Consider the following 16,098-nt stretch of genomic DNA (forward strand, 5'->3'; position numbering starts at 1 on the left):
TATATACCTGTATGTCATCTCCCCTGTAAATAGTATATACCTGCTGTATGTCATCTCCTCCTGTATATTGTACATACCTATGTGTCATCTCCTCCTGTATATAGTATATACCTGTATGTCATCTCTTCTGTATATACTATATACCTGTATGTCATCTCCTCCTATATATAGTATATACCTGTATGTCATCTCCTGTATACAGTATATACCTGTATGTCATCTCCCCTGTATATAGTAAATACCTGCTGTATGTCATCTCCTCCTCTATATACCTATGTATCATCTCCTCTTTTATATAGTATATACCTGTATGTCATCTCCTCCTGTATATAGTATATACATGTGTCATCTCCTCCTGTATATAGTATATACCTGTAAGTCATCTCCTCCTGTATATAGTATATACCTGTATGTCATCTCCTGCTGTATATAGTATATACCTGTGTGTCATCTCCTCCTGTATATAGTATATACCTGTGTGTCCTCTGCTCCTGTATATAGTATACATCTGTGTGTCATGTCCTCCTGTATATACTATGTACGTGTGTCATCTCCCCTGTATATAGTATATACCTGTGTGTCATCTCCCCTGTATATATTATGTACCTGTATGTCATCTACTCCTGTATATAGTATGTACCTGTATGTCATCTCCTCCTGTATATAGTATATACCTGTGTATCATCTCCTCCTGTATATAGTATATACCTGTGTGTCATCTCCCCTGTATATAGTATATACCTGTGTGTCATCTCCCCTGTATATAGTATGTACCTGTATGTCATCTCCCCTGTATATAGTATATATGTGTGTGTCATCTCCTCCTGTATATAGTATATATGTGTGTGTCATCTCCTCCTGTATATAGTATATATGTGTGTGTCATCTCTTCCTGTATATAGTATATACCTGTATGTCATCTCCTCCTATATATAGTATATACCTGTGTGTCATCTGCTTCTGTATATAGTATATACCTGTGTGTCATCTCCCCTGTATATAGTATGTACCTGTATGTCATCTCCTCCTGTATTAGACCTCGTTCACATGTTATTTAGTCAGTATTTTTACCTCAGTATTTATAAGCTAAATTGGCAGCCTGATAAATCCCCAGCCAACAGGAAGCCCTCCCCCCTGGCAGTATATATTAGCTCACACATACACATAATAGACAGGTCATGTGACTGACAGCTGCCGTTTTTCCTATATGGTACATTTGTTGCTCTTGTAGTTTGTCTGCTTATTAATCAGATTTTTATTTTTGAAGGATAATACCAGACTTGTGTGTGTTTTAGGGCAAGTTTCATGTGTCAAGTTGTGTGTGTTGAGTTGCATGTGGCTACATGCATGTAGCGACTTTTGTGAGATGAGTTTTGTGTGGCGACATGCGTGTAGCAACCTTTTGTGTGTCGAGTTGCATGTGACAGGTTACTGTAGCAAGTTGTGTGCAGCAAGTTTTGCGCATTGCGAGTTTTGCGCATGGCGAGTTTTATGTGTGGTGCATTTTGAGTATGTGCAAGTTTTGTGTGAGGCAACTTTTGCATGTGTTGCAACTTTTGTGCATGTGGCAATTTTTCCGCGTGTGCAAGTTTTGCATGTGGCGAGTTTTCCATGAGGTGAGTTTTGCACGTGTGGCGAGTTTTGCGTGAGCCTAGTTTTGCATGTGGAGAGTTTTGCGCGTGGCGAGTTTTTAGTGGCGACTTTTGTGTTTCGACTTTTATGTGGTGAAGTTGGTGTATGTGTGGTGAAATGTGTGCAGAGGGTGATATATGTGTTCAAGCACGAGGTAGTGTGTGGCGCATTTTGTGTGTGTGTTCATATCCCCGTGTGTGGTGAGTATCCCATGTCGGGGCCCCACCTTAGCAACTGTACGGTATATACTCTTTGGCGCCATCGCTCTCACTCTTTAAGTCCCCCTTGTTCACATCTGGCAACTGTCAATTTGCCTCCAACACTTTTTCTTTCACTTTTTCCCCATTATGCAGATAGGGGCAACATTTTTTGGTGAATTGGAATGCGCGGGGTTAAAATTTCACCTCACAACATAGCCTATAACGCTCTCGGGGTCCATACGTGTGACTGTGCAAAATTTTGTGGCTGTAGCTGCGACTGTGCAGATGCCAATCCCGGACATACACACACACACACACACATACATACACACACATTCAGCTTTATATATTAGATATTCTTCAATTGAAAATTAGATTTAATTTTCTTAAAATTATAAAGGATCACACCATCGTAAAGGTATTAATATTGTCGATTCACCACAGACAACACTTTGCATACTGATTTCAGTTACCATATAAACCACCTTGTGCAACTAATTGCTATTTTCATGGGAATCTGTGGTGACCTAGGCATTTTAGCAAGCATTTGCAGCAGATAAATATTGCATTTCATGGCAGCTACTAAAATGAATAACTCTCTCTCTAATACCTAGGTGATTCCAGTCAACCAGAGCAGGAATCACTTCTACAGCTTTGCTTTCTATTTTGGATCACAACATTTAGCCGATATGTCATTTTCAGGTAATTAAACCATTTTTTAGGTTTGATTTTCACCAACAGACTAGTGTCACTACAGTGTACGAAAAGCTTTTGATTCATCGAATGTTTTCCATATTATTTCCTTGGTAGTATAGGACGGATACTGTTGCCCTTGACCTGTATGCAATTTAGTGAATATCCTATATACAGCTTCTAAGCTAAGTATCGGATATACACTGACTTCCAGGCTCCATATCTCACCATCCACTACAGCTTTGAACATAAGATTAACATAATTTTATAGAAAATCATCTTGGTTATTTCATACAGAGATTTGACTTGCAACTATTTGCATTAGTTATGCAGATTCTTGTCATGACACTGCATTGTTACTGTTATGCTTCTAAAAATCTATTTTTTTTTATTTTGTTAGGATTTTGTAAATCCATTATTGGCTTTCAACACTGCCTTAATCCTTCTGGGCATGCTCTTGATCACATTCAAACATGTCTTTTCTACATGTTCCCAAAGTTGGTGTACACTGGTCGACTCACTTGGGTATGCATACATCTTTTTCTTCAAGACCAATCCAGCACCTCTACTTCAATGTCTTTGAACCATTTCTTCACCAATATATGCTTCAGGTCATTGTCCTGCTGGAATAGTGTGTTATCCTTTTCATAACCATGGTACTCGAGTGTACAAAGTAGCTTATAGGATGATCACATATAGCTCAGCATTGAAGTCACTAGCGATCCTGATCAAGTATCCAAAGCCTTTGGCTGTGAAACAACTCCATATCATCAGGCTTCCTCCACCGAACTTGACAGTTCCTTCAATTTATCTATTGACCCCTTTTTACCTTGCTTCTTCCATACCAATTTGCAACCAACAGAGCCTATTGACCTTGGTCTTCTCGCTGCAAATCACCTGTTTCCAGTCTTCTACTGTCTATTTTTTTGTACTTTTTAAAACTTGAGTCAACGCTTCTTATGATGATATTGAAGTTGAGGCTTCTTTACTTTTTTTGGGCCACTATTCCAGACTTATGTAATGTGTTTCTCACAGTACTTGCATTGACATCTGTGATCCCACTATTATGAAGCATGCAAGCAACCTCCAATGCTGGACTTGTCGCATCAGAACTGAGAGACCTTGTGATGAGCCGACTTGTTGACTCCGATATTTTGCATAGACATCCACCTCTTGGCTTTTGAATAGATCAATGGACTTCATTTTGTATTTCAACTGCCAAGACCCTCACATGATACAGTTTGGCAATTTTCTTGGACGAGAGACTGCTATTGATGACCTGGATGGGAAATGTTCTTCATGGCTGCTCCTTAATTTGAAGCAGTGACCTTTCACTTGGGAATCAACCTAATAACAAACTGAAGTATTCGGGAATGTGAGAACAAGTTGTAATTTGTAATATACAGCAACAAAAAAAGTTTTGCAAAAAGCAAAACAGTAACAATGCAGTGACTTGACAAAAATCTGCATAACTAGTCATATGCACTTGCTTTTTTTTGGGGGGTCCGCTTTCTTTCGGGTGTGACTGCTTTCTTTAATTAAGGGTCATGCTATATTCTCTATCCTTTATAACTGCCTGGACTCTTCCTCATTGAACCGCATCTAGGATTGATTTTTGGGATAAGGATTATATTTCAAGCCTACTCCAAAAAGGTTGAAAATTCCTGGAAAGGCTTATTTTTTGGAAAGGACTTAATGTTGAGGAAACAGGGTATTTTCTTATTGTAAGAGATAAATAAAAGGGATGTTTTAATATTGAGTGTATATTATGTGAAACAACATTTTTAGGTTTGATTGTTATCCAGCATTTTAATAGAAAATATTTTACATAGATGTCTGGCTACCATCCCTAGCAATAACAAACATCTTAGACTAAGCATGTTAATAGGGCAATTGAACATATTAGTCTTCAAGCAGGGAGTGAGCTGACAGTTATAAAATGAAAGATTTAATATGTGACTTTAATGACTTATAGCACAGCCCTAACCTTATTAAACTATTAATAATTAGACAGGTTTCTTTGTCCTATGAGATTAGCACATATTGTACTGAGATGATATTGAAAATTTTCCCCTATGTCAATCCAAATAAAATAAAGATAATGAGTGAATAACAAAGTTTAAATACAAACATGACCTGAACTTAAAATCAAGTCATAGATTCACTTAGAATAAAACATAATTTTGTTTTCGTATAATATATACTGGATACAATTTTTATTTATTCAATCCATGAAGGTTGGAACTTAATGTGGTAAGAAACAATATCTAGTAGCATAATTACTCTATGAACAAAGTAATTGAGTTCATATTTTTTCCTCTTTCTGGTGTCTGGTCCAAAGAACAAGTACAATTCTGGAGATTTTGAAAAACTTTCTGACATGTCTCAAACTTTCTAACCTCCTTGAAGATTTGTACTTTTGATAATAAAGTGGTTGTAAAGAAATTGAAAAACCAAGCAATTTTTTTATCTACAGAAGTAAATAGAGACAAGTATGAAAAGCAACCATGCCAAGGAGATTTAATCCTCAGCAATCTCTTTATCATTTTAACTGTAATTTAAAAATAGTGCAAAGATATAACACTGACACTACATGGCCAATATTAAGTAGAATCCTATGCTACCCAACAGCTCAGACTCATTAGTGCATGCCACAAGACTTTTGAATTTGTCCAGTGGTATCTGAACCATTATTTTAGTAGAAGATACTCTAAATCCAGTATGTTGCGAAGTGGGACCTCCATTGATCGGACTTGTTTTTCCAGCACATCCCATATACAGTATGTGCCAACAGATGTGACATTTGTAGTCCAAGCATGCAACTTAAAATCTTTGTCATGTTCCTTAAACCATCCCTAAATATTTTTTTCTATGTATCACACTTTTATAAGACACTACTTTCTCCTTTGTAGTAGAACTACACTATAAATTACACTCAACATTTAAATTAATGAAATACCTTTCCACTCTTTATTTTTTGGGATATTGGAGTAAATCGCTGGTCAAGTTCAAACACCTTGATCTCCACTATCTTCTTACAGTGATCGCCATGATTTGCCATTAACTCCTCAGCTTGATCATGGACTGAATCCACCTTTGGCTGAATGTCATTTAGCTCAGACTTTAAAATCTATAGGCCACAGACATTGAAAAAAAAATTAATTCATGAATGGAAGTCATATAACGTTCATATCAGGTACAGAACATATAGTAAAATGTGTTAAAGTTGAATTAGCCTTAGATGTTTTTATGTGACTGTCAAATGATTCCAAGACTCATATTAGAAAAAGCAAGAATGAGTTGATTTTTCCTGTACTTTTGTTTCCCCTTGAGAGTGTCAGATGAGTCTGACAACCCTTTATACTGTATTGTCCTTCCCTGTGAAAATTACAAAGAAGTTTTCTCTAATCTAAACACACACACACACACACACAGCGATTGAACCTACAGTGTACTGCATCAGGGATCTCCCTGTTTTAGCAGTGCATCATGAATCTCCATACTGTTTTCAGCTTCACTCTTTTTTTCTTAGTACATACACCTATATTACACACATTAGTGTTTTAACTATGACCTCATACAGACTATCTTATGTTACTTTGTTAATGGTATCATTTACCAAGCCATTGTGTTTAAAGTTCATCTAGAGAAGAAGATAATAGAGAGCGAGCATTTGTTTGAAAGCTCATTCAACCATTATCGGTTTGTGAAAAAAGGCTGGCAATCCCACGACAAATGAGCACATTGCTTAATTGTAGGGGGATTGGATAATTCATGACAGCATTCAAATCATGTTTATTTGCAGTACATCATCGAGTGTGCTGCCTATAATAATGATATTCTAAACACACAGAATGAGTGTACTATATCTGGTATTGCAGAGCAGTTCTTGTTCTATTGTAGGGCAGATAAACTGAGAATATATTATATATTTCAGAAGAGTACAAGATTATAGATCGAGATACCTTCAGTGTTTCTTCTCTTTGTTGAGGTTTTTGCTTCTTCATCTCATCAAGTAATGTTTCTGCATGATCCATCCAAGCAGTTGTGTTAGCAACTCCTTGATTAAAAGATTCCATTTGCTTTTGATATTCCTGCAAAAAATATCCCAAAAGTGGTGGATCAGGAAGTCTCTGTTGAACCTTGAATAAAACAGTATCTTTACACTTAAGTATTTCTGTACATTTAGATAAATGTTTGCCAGTGGGCATGTAGCAAAAGAAAACATCCTCAATAAATATTGGCCTCATATTTATTAGAAAACAGAACAGTGGGCCATGCTCGTGTTGTTAAGCACACTTTCAGAACTTCTATAGCTGACGTAAAGAGGAAGGAAGGATGGTTTAAAGGTACATTTTGTGGGAATTTAAAGTGAATTATGTTAGACTGGTATAACCCCTGAATTATTTAAAAAGTGTGGTTATCACAGATAAAAATTAATTTCTGATGGGCTCACTCCCAAAGAGAACCGTTACGTCTTTGAATAGCTTAGTGCAGAGTTCCTAAACCTTACTGACCTTGAGAGCCACATTCAGTTATAAAAGAGGGTCACGGGCAAAATTCAGCACTGAGAGAGGGTTGCGAGCCACATCCAGCTCCTGCCCCACTCACAGTAGTGACTACCAGAGCCCCCATTACCGGTATAATGACAGATAAATCCTTTCCATTAAAATCACGCTAAGGCAGAATGCCAAGCTCCAGGGTTTACTATCTTACCACAATTCAGACCTGCTCTCCTATGCAGGGCTGCAAACAAAAGTCACCATCTGGAGATCTGCTCTTAATAGCTGTTTGCTACACCTGGTGTTAATGCGCCAAACTGGCAGACAGCTACAATCTGCTATTGGTAACAAAGATAACTTTACTTGGATAAAGTTCTTAATAAATGACACCCTCACCACAAAGTGACAAGGTTGATTGTAACATATGGAAACATGAATGGTTAGTGGAGTATTAGGAAAAAATAATCTTCATTCTTTTTGGTTACATTATGTGGTTTTATTATTTAATTGGAAAGCATAGTGTATTTGAACTGAGTTGCTGCATGTTTCTTTCTTATAAATAATTGTATTGCACATAAGCCTTATGGAGGAGTGGAAGTTGTTTTAGCTAATGAAGTTTAATGTTGAGGGGCGGCATTTCACTATCCTCTTTGTAAAATAGAACTAAATGGCTTTTTCTGGTTTAAGAAAACACTTTTCACCTGGCTGCAGATTTTTCAAAAAACATATTCGACACTGCTGCAGCCAAAAACTGAGCTTTGTGGCTTTTTGGCTTTCCCTTGGTTGCCAGCATAAGCTGAGTTCTCAGCTCGGAGCTGCTAAACTCAGTTATATATGCTTCCCATATATTTTAGAGATCAGCAAATGAATTGATGAAAATCAAATTTAAGTCAAATGTTATGAAATTCTCAGGTCCCTCTCAATTCATTTAATTTGTGATTCAATGTGTGTGATTTCCAAGAAAATGTCTAATTGCTTTTTACATTTTTCAGTAGATTGTACTAGCCACAGATGGCTGACATGAGCTCAGTGGTGGCAGCTCAGGCTTTCCCATATTGTCTTGCAGCTATCATAACACATGATATAGTGCAGCTACTCAGGAAGGGCGATCTTAGCCTGGATAAAAAGCTAGAAAGTGAATGCATAAGGTGCTTAAAAATAGTGAGAGGACATCCGAGCTCACTGAACAGCAATAAAAATAAGGAAGAGAAAGCGATAAAGCAATAGACAAATAATATGGACAGTGACATGTTGTACAACTGCAGCAGAAAAGAAGATGAATATAATAGTATGTGAATTTTACAGATTCAATTTCAACAAGAAGGAGATTAGAGAATTGCTAGAAGTATCAGTGACAGACTCAGTGTGATTAATCTGTGTTATAGTGTAGCTCTCATCTGTTCATGCTACATTTGACTCATTTAAACTGCACTACAGAGCAGCAACAAGTCATCACAATTAGTATTGAGCGATACCGTCCGATACTTGAAAGTATCGGTATCGGATAGTATCGGCCGATACCTGAAAAGTAGGGTTGAGCGACTTTCATTTTTTTAAGATCGAGTAGGGTTTTGGGAAACCCGATTTTGTCCAGAGTCGAGTCGAGTGCAGTCGGCCGATTATCGCTAAAAGTCGGGGATCGACCGAAACACGAAACCCAATGCAAGTCAATGGGGAAGCATAGTCGGCAGTGAGTGGAGGCCAGGAAAACACCTACAGTGCCCATTTTAATGCCAAAAACATCCATTCTTGTTTCTGAAGCTTGCCAATCTTAATTAACTGTATAATAATAGTTGGGCATAGGGAATTGGGGGAAAGTTGTGGGGGGAGTAGGGCTGGCTCAAGTTTTTCGTGGGCCCAGGAAATGCGGACTACGTCACGGCGGTGTTGCAGGGAAAGGTAAGTATTTAAAAGTTGCAAGTGCTGTGATCCTGAGCAAGCAGGGGGGGCCCACTCGTTCGCATTGCCACTGGCACAGGGCCCCTCAAAGTACGGCGGTGTGTTTGCATGGCGGGGGCGCCTCCCACCAGCAGCGACACTTTTGCGTACTCTGAGGGGCCCTGTGCCAGTGACGTCGCCAACGAGTATGCCCCCCCACCTGATGAAGGAACCTGCACTTTCATCTGCACCTTCCTCTTTGTCCCTGTGTAAGGTGGTATAACATGCGGGAAGGGGAACCTTACTTTCAGCAGGGACAGATTCTGGCTGTGTAGAGTACAAGGGGAATGTAGTGGTCTAGGTCAATGTACCAGCAGACTCATTTAGCAGTGGCTGGGCAATGGGCAGGATGAGGAGGAAACAGATATAGGGCCAAAGAATAAAGTAGGCTACATGCAGTTCAAAATTGGTAACAGGACTAAACAGGCGGCATTGCTTTGTTCAGTGGAGTAGCAAACCCAAGAGCAGCAGACACTGTTTCAAGGGCCTAACCACACTAGTAGGCCAAATGCAGTTTAATATCTGATAGTATAGGGCGAAAGCCAGAATGTGGAAGCTCAGCTTTGTTCAGTTGAGGACAACACCAGGGAGGGGCAGACACCTTTAGTAGGCCGGAAAAGCCTATTGCATTTTTTAAAATGGTAATTTGGAGCAGAAGGTTGAAGCTCAGCTTTATTTACTTGAGGGCAACACCAGGGAGGGGCAGAAGCCGTTAGTAGGCCCTAACCACCATTTTTTTTTTTTAAACCACATAATGAGAGCCGGAAGGTTGAAGCTCAGCTTTATTTAGTTGAGGACAACACCAGGGAGGGGCACACAGACAGACACCTTTAGTAGGCCTGAAAAGCCTATTGCATTTTTCAAAATGGTAATTTGGAGCAGAAGGTTGAAGCTCAGCTTTATTTAGTTGAGGGCAACACCAGGGAGGGGCAGAAGCCGTTAGTAGGCCCTAACCACCATTTTTTTTTTAAAACCACATAATGAGAGCCGGAAGGTTGAAGCTCAGCTTTGTTCAGTTGAGGACAACACCAGGGAGGGGCAGACACCTTTAGTAGGCCGGAAAAGCCTATTGCATTTTTTAAAATGGTAATTTGGAGCAGAAGGTTGAAGCTCAGCTTTATTTAGTTGAGGGCAACACCAGGGAGGGGCAGAAGCCGTTAGTAGGCCCTAACCACCATTTTTTTTTTTAAACCACATAATGAGAGCCGGAAGGTTGAAGCTCAGCTTTATTTAGTTGAGGACAACACCAGGGAGGGGCACACAGACAGACACCTTTAGTAGGCCTGAAAAGCCTATTGCATTTTTTAAAATGGTAATTTGGAGCAGAAGGTTGAAGCTCAGCTTTATTTAGTTGAGGGCAACACCAGGGAGGGGCAGAAGCCGTTAGTAGGCCCTAACCACCATTTTTTTTTTTAAAACCACATAATGAGAGCCGGAAGGTTGAAGCTCAGCTTTATTTAGTTGAGGACAACACCAGGGAGGGGCACACAGACAGACACCTTTAGTAGGCCTGAAAAGCCTATTGCATTTTTTAAAATGGTAATTTGGAGCAGAAGGTTGAAGCTCAGCTTTATTTACTTGAGGGCAACACCAGGGAGGGGCAGAAGCCGTTAGTAGGCCCTAACCACCATTTTTTTTTTTTAAACCACATAATGAGAGCCGGAAGGTTGAAGCTCAGCTTTATTTAGTTGAGGACAACACCAGGGAGGGGCACACAGACAGACACCTTTAGTAGGCCTGAAAAGCCTATTGCATTTTTCAAAATGGTAATTTGGAGCAGAAGGTTGAAGCTCAGCTTTATTTAGTTGAGGGCAACACCAGGGAGGGGCAGAAGCCGTTAGTAGGCCCTAACCACCATTTTTTTTTTAAAACCACATAATGAGAGCCGGAAGGTTGAAGCTCAGCTTTATTTAGTTGAGGACAACACCAGGGAGGGGCAGAAGCCGTTAGTAGGCCCTAACCACCATTTTTTTTTTTAAAACCACATAATGAGAGCCGGAAGGTTGAAGCTCAGCTTTATTTAGTTGAGGACAACACCAGGGAGGGGCACACAGACAGACACCTTTAGTAGGCCTGAAAAGCCTATTGCATTTTTCAAAATGGTAATTTGGAGCAGAAGGTTGAAGCTCAGCTTTATTTAGTTGAGGGCAACACCAGGGAGGGGCAGAAGCCGTTAGTAGGCCCTAACCACCATTTTTTTTTTAAAACCACATAATGAGAGCCGGAAGGTTGAAGCTCAGCTTTGTTCAGTTGAGGACAACACCAGGGAGGGGCAGACACCTTTAGTAGGCCGGAAAAGCCTATTGCATTTTTTAAAATGGTAATTTGGAGCAGAAGGTTGAAGCTCAGCTTTATTTAGTTGAGGGCAACACCAGGGAGGGGCAGAAGCCGTTAGTAGGCCCTAACCACCATTTTTTTTTTAAAACCACATAATGAGAGCCGGAAGGTTGAAGCTCAGCTTTATTTAGTTGAGGACAACACCAGGGAGGGGCAGAAGCCGTTAGTAGGCCCTAACCACCATTTTTTTTTTTAAAACCACATAATGAGAGCCGGAAGGTTGAAGCTCAGCTTTATTTAGTTGAGGACAACACCAGGGAGGGGCACACAGACAGACACCTTTAGTAGGCCTGAAAAGCCTATTGCATTTTTTAAAATGGTAATTTGGAGCAGAAGGTTGAAGCTCAGCTTTATTTAGTTGAGGGCAACACCAGGGAGGGGCAGAAGCCGTTAGTAGGCCCTAACCACCATTTTTTTTTTTTAAACCACATAATGAGAGCCGGAAGGTTGAAGCTCAGCTTTATTTAGTTGAGGACAACACCAGGGAGGGGCACACAGACAGACACCTTTAGTAGGCCTGAAAAGCCTATTGCATTTTTTAAAATGGTAATTTGGAGCAGAAGGTTGAAGCTCAGCTTTATTTAGTTGAGGGCAACACCAGGGAGGGGCAGAAGCCGTTAGTAGGCCCTAACCACCATTTTTTTTTTTAAAACCACATAATGAGAGCCGGAAGGTTGAAGCTCAGCTTTATTTAGTTGAGGACAACACCAGGGAGGGGCACACAGACAGACACCTTTAGTAGGCCTGAAAAGCCTATTGCATTTTTTAAAATGGTAATTTGGAGCAGAAGGTTGAAGCTCAGCTTTATTTACTTGAGGGCAACACCAGGGAGGGGCAGAAGCCGTTAGTAGGCCCTAACCACCATTTTTTTTTTTTAAACCACATAATGAGAGCCGGAAGGTTGAAGCTCAGCTTTATTTAGTTGAGGACAACACCAGGGAGGGGCACACAGACAGACACCTTTAGTAGGCCTGAAAAGCCTATTGCATTTTTCAAAATGGTAATTTGGAGCAGAAGGTTGAAGCTCAGCTTTATTTAGTTGAGGGCAACACCAGGGAGGGGCAGAAGCCGTTAGTAGGCCCTAACCACCATTTTTTTTTTAAAACCACATAATGAGAGCCGGAAGGTTGAAGCTCAGCTTTATTTAGTTGAGGACAACACCAGGGAGGGGCAGAAGCCGTTAGTAGGCCCTAACCACCATTTTTTTTTTTAAAACCACATAATGAGAGCCGGAAGGTTGAAGCTCAGCTTTATTTAGTTGAGGACAACACCAGGGAGGGGCACACAGACAGACACCTTTAGTAGGCCTGAAAAGCCTATTGCATTTTTCAAAATGGTAATTTGGAGCAGAAGGTTGAAGCTCAGCTTTATTTAGTTGAGGGCAACACCAGGGAGGGGCAGAAGCCGTTAGTAGGCCCTAACCACCATTTTTTTTTTAAAACCACATAATGAGAGCCGGAAGGTTGAAGCTCAGCTTTATTTAGTTGAGGACAACACCAGGGAGGGGCAGAAGCCGTTAGTAGGCCCTAACCACCATTTTTTTTTTAAAACCACATAATGAGAGCCGGAAGGTTGAAGCTCAGCTTTATTTAGTTGAGGACAACACCAGGGAGGGGCAGAAGCCGTTAGTAGGCCCTAACCACCATTTTTTTTTTTAAAACCACATAATGAGAGCCGGAAGGTTGAAGCTCAGCTTTATTTAGTTGAGGACAACACCAGGGAGGGGCACACAGACAGACACCTTTTGTAGGCCTGAAAAGCCTATTGCATTTTTCAAAATGGTAATTTGGAGCAGAAGGTTGAAGCTCAGCTTTATTTAGTTGAGGGCAACACCAGGGAGGGGCAGAAGCCGTTAGTAGGCCCTAACCACCATTTTTTTTTTAAAACCACATAATGAGAGCCGGAAGGTTGAAGCTCAGCTTTATTTAGTTGAGGACAACACCAGGGAGGGGCAGAAGCCGTTAGTAGGCCCTAACCACCATTTTTTTTTTTAAAACCACATAATGAGAGCCGGAAGGTTGAAGCTCAGCTTTATTTAGTTGAGGACAACACCAGGGAGGGGCAGAAGCCGTTAGTAGGCCCTAACCACCATTTTTTTTTTTAAAACCACATAATGAGAGCCGGAAGGTTGAAGCTCAGCTTTATTTAGTTGAGGACAACACCAGGGAGGGGCACACAGACAGACACCTTTAGTAGGCCTGAAAAGCCTATTGCATTTTTCAAAATGGTAATTTGGAGCAGAAGGTTGAAGCTCAGCTTTATTTAGTTGAGGGCAACACCAGGGAGGGGCAGAAGCCGTTAGTAGGCCCTAACCACCATTTTTTTTTTAAAACCACATAATGAGAGCCGGAAGGTTGAAGCTCAGCTTTATTTAGTTGAGGACAACACCAGGGAGGGGCAGAAGCCGTTAGTAGGCCCTAACCACCATTTTTTTTTTAAAACCACATAATGAGAGCCGGAAGGTTGAAGCTCAGCTTTATTTAGTTGAGGACAACACCAGGGAGGGGCAGAAGCCGTTAGTAGGCCCTAACCACCATTTTTTTTTTTAAAACCACATAATGAGAGCCGGAAGGTTGAAGCTCAGCTTTATTTAGTTGAGGACAACACCAGGGAGGGGCACACAGACAGACACCTTTTGTAGGCCTGAAAAGCCTATTGCATTTTTCAAAATGGTAATTTGGAGCAGAAGGTTGAAGCTCAGCTTTATTTAGTTGAGGGCAACACCAGGGAGGGGCAGAAGCCGTTAGTAGGCCCTAACCACCATTTTTTTTTTAAAACCACATAATGAGAGCCGGAAGGTTGAAGCTCAGCTTTATTTAGTTGAGGACAACACCAGGGAGGGGCAGAAGCCGTTAGTAGGCCCTAACCACCATTTTTTTTTTTAAAACCACATAATGAGAGCCGGAAGGTTGAAGCTCAGCTTTATTTAGTTGAGGACAACACCAGGGAGGGGCACACAGACAGACACCTTTAGTAGGCCTGAAAAGCCTATTGCATTTTTTAAAATGGTAATTTGGAGCAGAAGGTTGAAGCTCAGCTTTATTTAGTTGAGGGCAACACCAGGGAGGGGCAGAAGCCGTTAGTAGGCCCTAACCACCATTTTTTTTTTTTAAACCACATAATGAGAGCCGGAAGGTTGAAGCTCAGCTTTATTTAGTTGAGGGCAACACCAGGGAGGGGCAGAAGCCGTTAGTAGGCCCTAACCAAAGTTGAAGGCCAAATGCAGTTTAATTTCTGATACTATAGGCCGAAAGCCAGAAGGTGGAAGTTCCGATTTAGACAGTGGAGGACAATTTGAATTTGGGACTGCAGACAGACTTAGTAGGCTGTCCCCTGTGGACCATGCATCCACCACATTAACCCATTGCGCCGTAATGGACACGTAATCTTCCGTGGCCATGCCTACAGGTCCATGCGTCTGTTGTCAGGTGCACCTTTGTACTCACAGATTGCCAGAGTGCATGGACAATGCGGTCTTCTACATGCTGGTGGAGGGTTGGGATGGCTTTTCTCGCAAAAGAAGTGTCGACTGGTTAGCTTGTAGCGTGGTACAGCGTAGTCCATCATGGCCTTATTAATAGTAAATAAAATATATAACTAGGCTCTATGAACTTTTAAATAGGTTCCAGGGGTACACGGGCAGCATTGGTGTGGTCAGTGGAGGAGTATTGCAAGTAGGGGCTGCAGACAGGCTATCAAAGGCCTAAAATAACAAACAGTAGGCAGTCATGGCAGTTTTACATCGGTTACATGGATACACAGGCAGGCACTCCAGGCAGCATTGTGGTCAGTGGAGGAGTATTGCAAGTAGGGGCCGCAGACAGGCTATCAAAGGCCTAAAATAACAAACAATAGGCTCATGGCAGTTTTACAGCGGTTACATGGATACACGGGCAGGCAGCTTGGTGGTCAGTGGAGGAGTATTTAAAGTAGGGACCGCAGACAGGCTTCAAAGGCCTAACATAAGAAAATGGGCTGGCTGTAGGCACTTTATAATTGGTTCCAGGGGTACACGGGCAGCAGTGGTCTGGTCAGTGGAGGAGTATTTAAAGTAGGGACCGCAGACAGGCTATCAAAGGCCTAACATAACAAACAATAGGCTCATGGCAGTTTCACAGCGGTTACATGGATACACGGGCAGGCAGCTTGGTGGTCAGTGGAGGAGTATTGCAAGTAGGGGCTGCAGACAGGCTATCAAAGGCCTAAAATAACAAACAGTAGGCAGTCATGGCAGTTTTACATCGGTTACATGGATACACAGGCAGGCACTCCAGGCAGCATTGTGGTCAGTGGAGGAGTATTGCAAGTAGGGGCCGCAGACAGGCTATCAAAGGCCTAAAATAACAAACAATAGGCTCATGGCAGTTTTACAGCGGTTACATGGATACACGGGCAGGCAGCTTGGTGGTCAGTGGAGGAGTATTTAAAGTAGGGACCGCAGACAGGCTTCAAAGGCCTAACATAAGAAAATGGGCTGGCTGTAGGCACTTTATAATTGGTTCCAGGGGTACACGGGCAGCAGTGGTCTGGTCAGTGGAGGAGTATTTAAAGTAGGGACCGCAGACAGGCTATCAAAGGCCTAACATAACAAACAATAGGCTCATGGCAGTTTCACAGCGGTTACATGGATACACGGGCAGGCAGCTTGGTGGTCAGTGGAGGAGTATTGCAAGTAGGGGCCGCAGACAGGCTATCAAAGGCCTAAAATAACAAACAATAGGCTCATGGCAGTTTTACAGCGGTTACATGGATACACAGGCAGCTTGGTGGTGAGTGGAGGAGTAGTGCAAGGAGTG

General features: G+C 41.4%; 1 protein-coding gene across 5 annotated transcripts in view; it reads right to left on the reverse strand.

The window, feature by feature from the left end:
• DMD (dystrophin) overlaps nucleotides 1–16,098 on the reverse strand; it is a 3,762,639-nt gene that overhangs the window by 2,163,093 nt on the left and 1,583,448 nt on the right. For all 5 annotated transcript variants that reach the window (XM_077296691.1, XM_077296689.1, XM_077296692.1 and 2 more), the window contains 2 exons: nucleotides 6,491–6,619; nucleotides 5,485–5,655 (listed from right to left, as the gene is read on the reverse strand). In XM_077296691.1, the coding sequence (XP_077152806.1) occupies nucleotides 5,485–5,655; nucleotides 6,491–6,619 (300 nt within the window). The remainder of the gene's footprint in view (nucleotides 1–5,484; nucleotides 5,656–6,490; nucleotides 6,620–16,098) is intronic.

The sequence above is a fragment of the Ranitomeya variabilis genome, chromosome 3 (genome assembly GCF_051348905.1).
Source record: "Ranitomeya variabilis isolate aRanVar5 chromosome 3, aRanVar5.hap1, whole genome shotgun sequence".
NCBI classification, from domain to species: Eukaryota; Metazoa; Chordata; class Amphibia; order Anura; family Dendrobatidae; genus Ranitomeya; species Ranitomeya variabilis.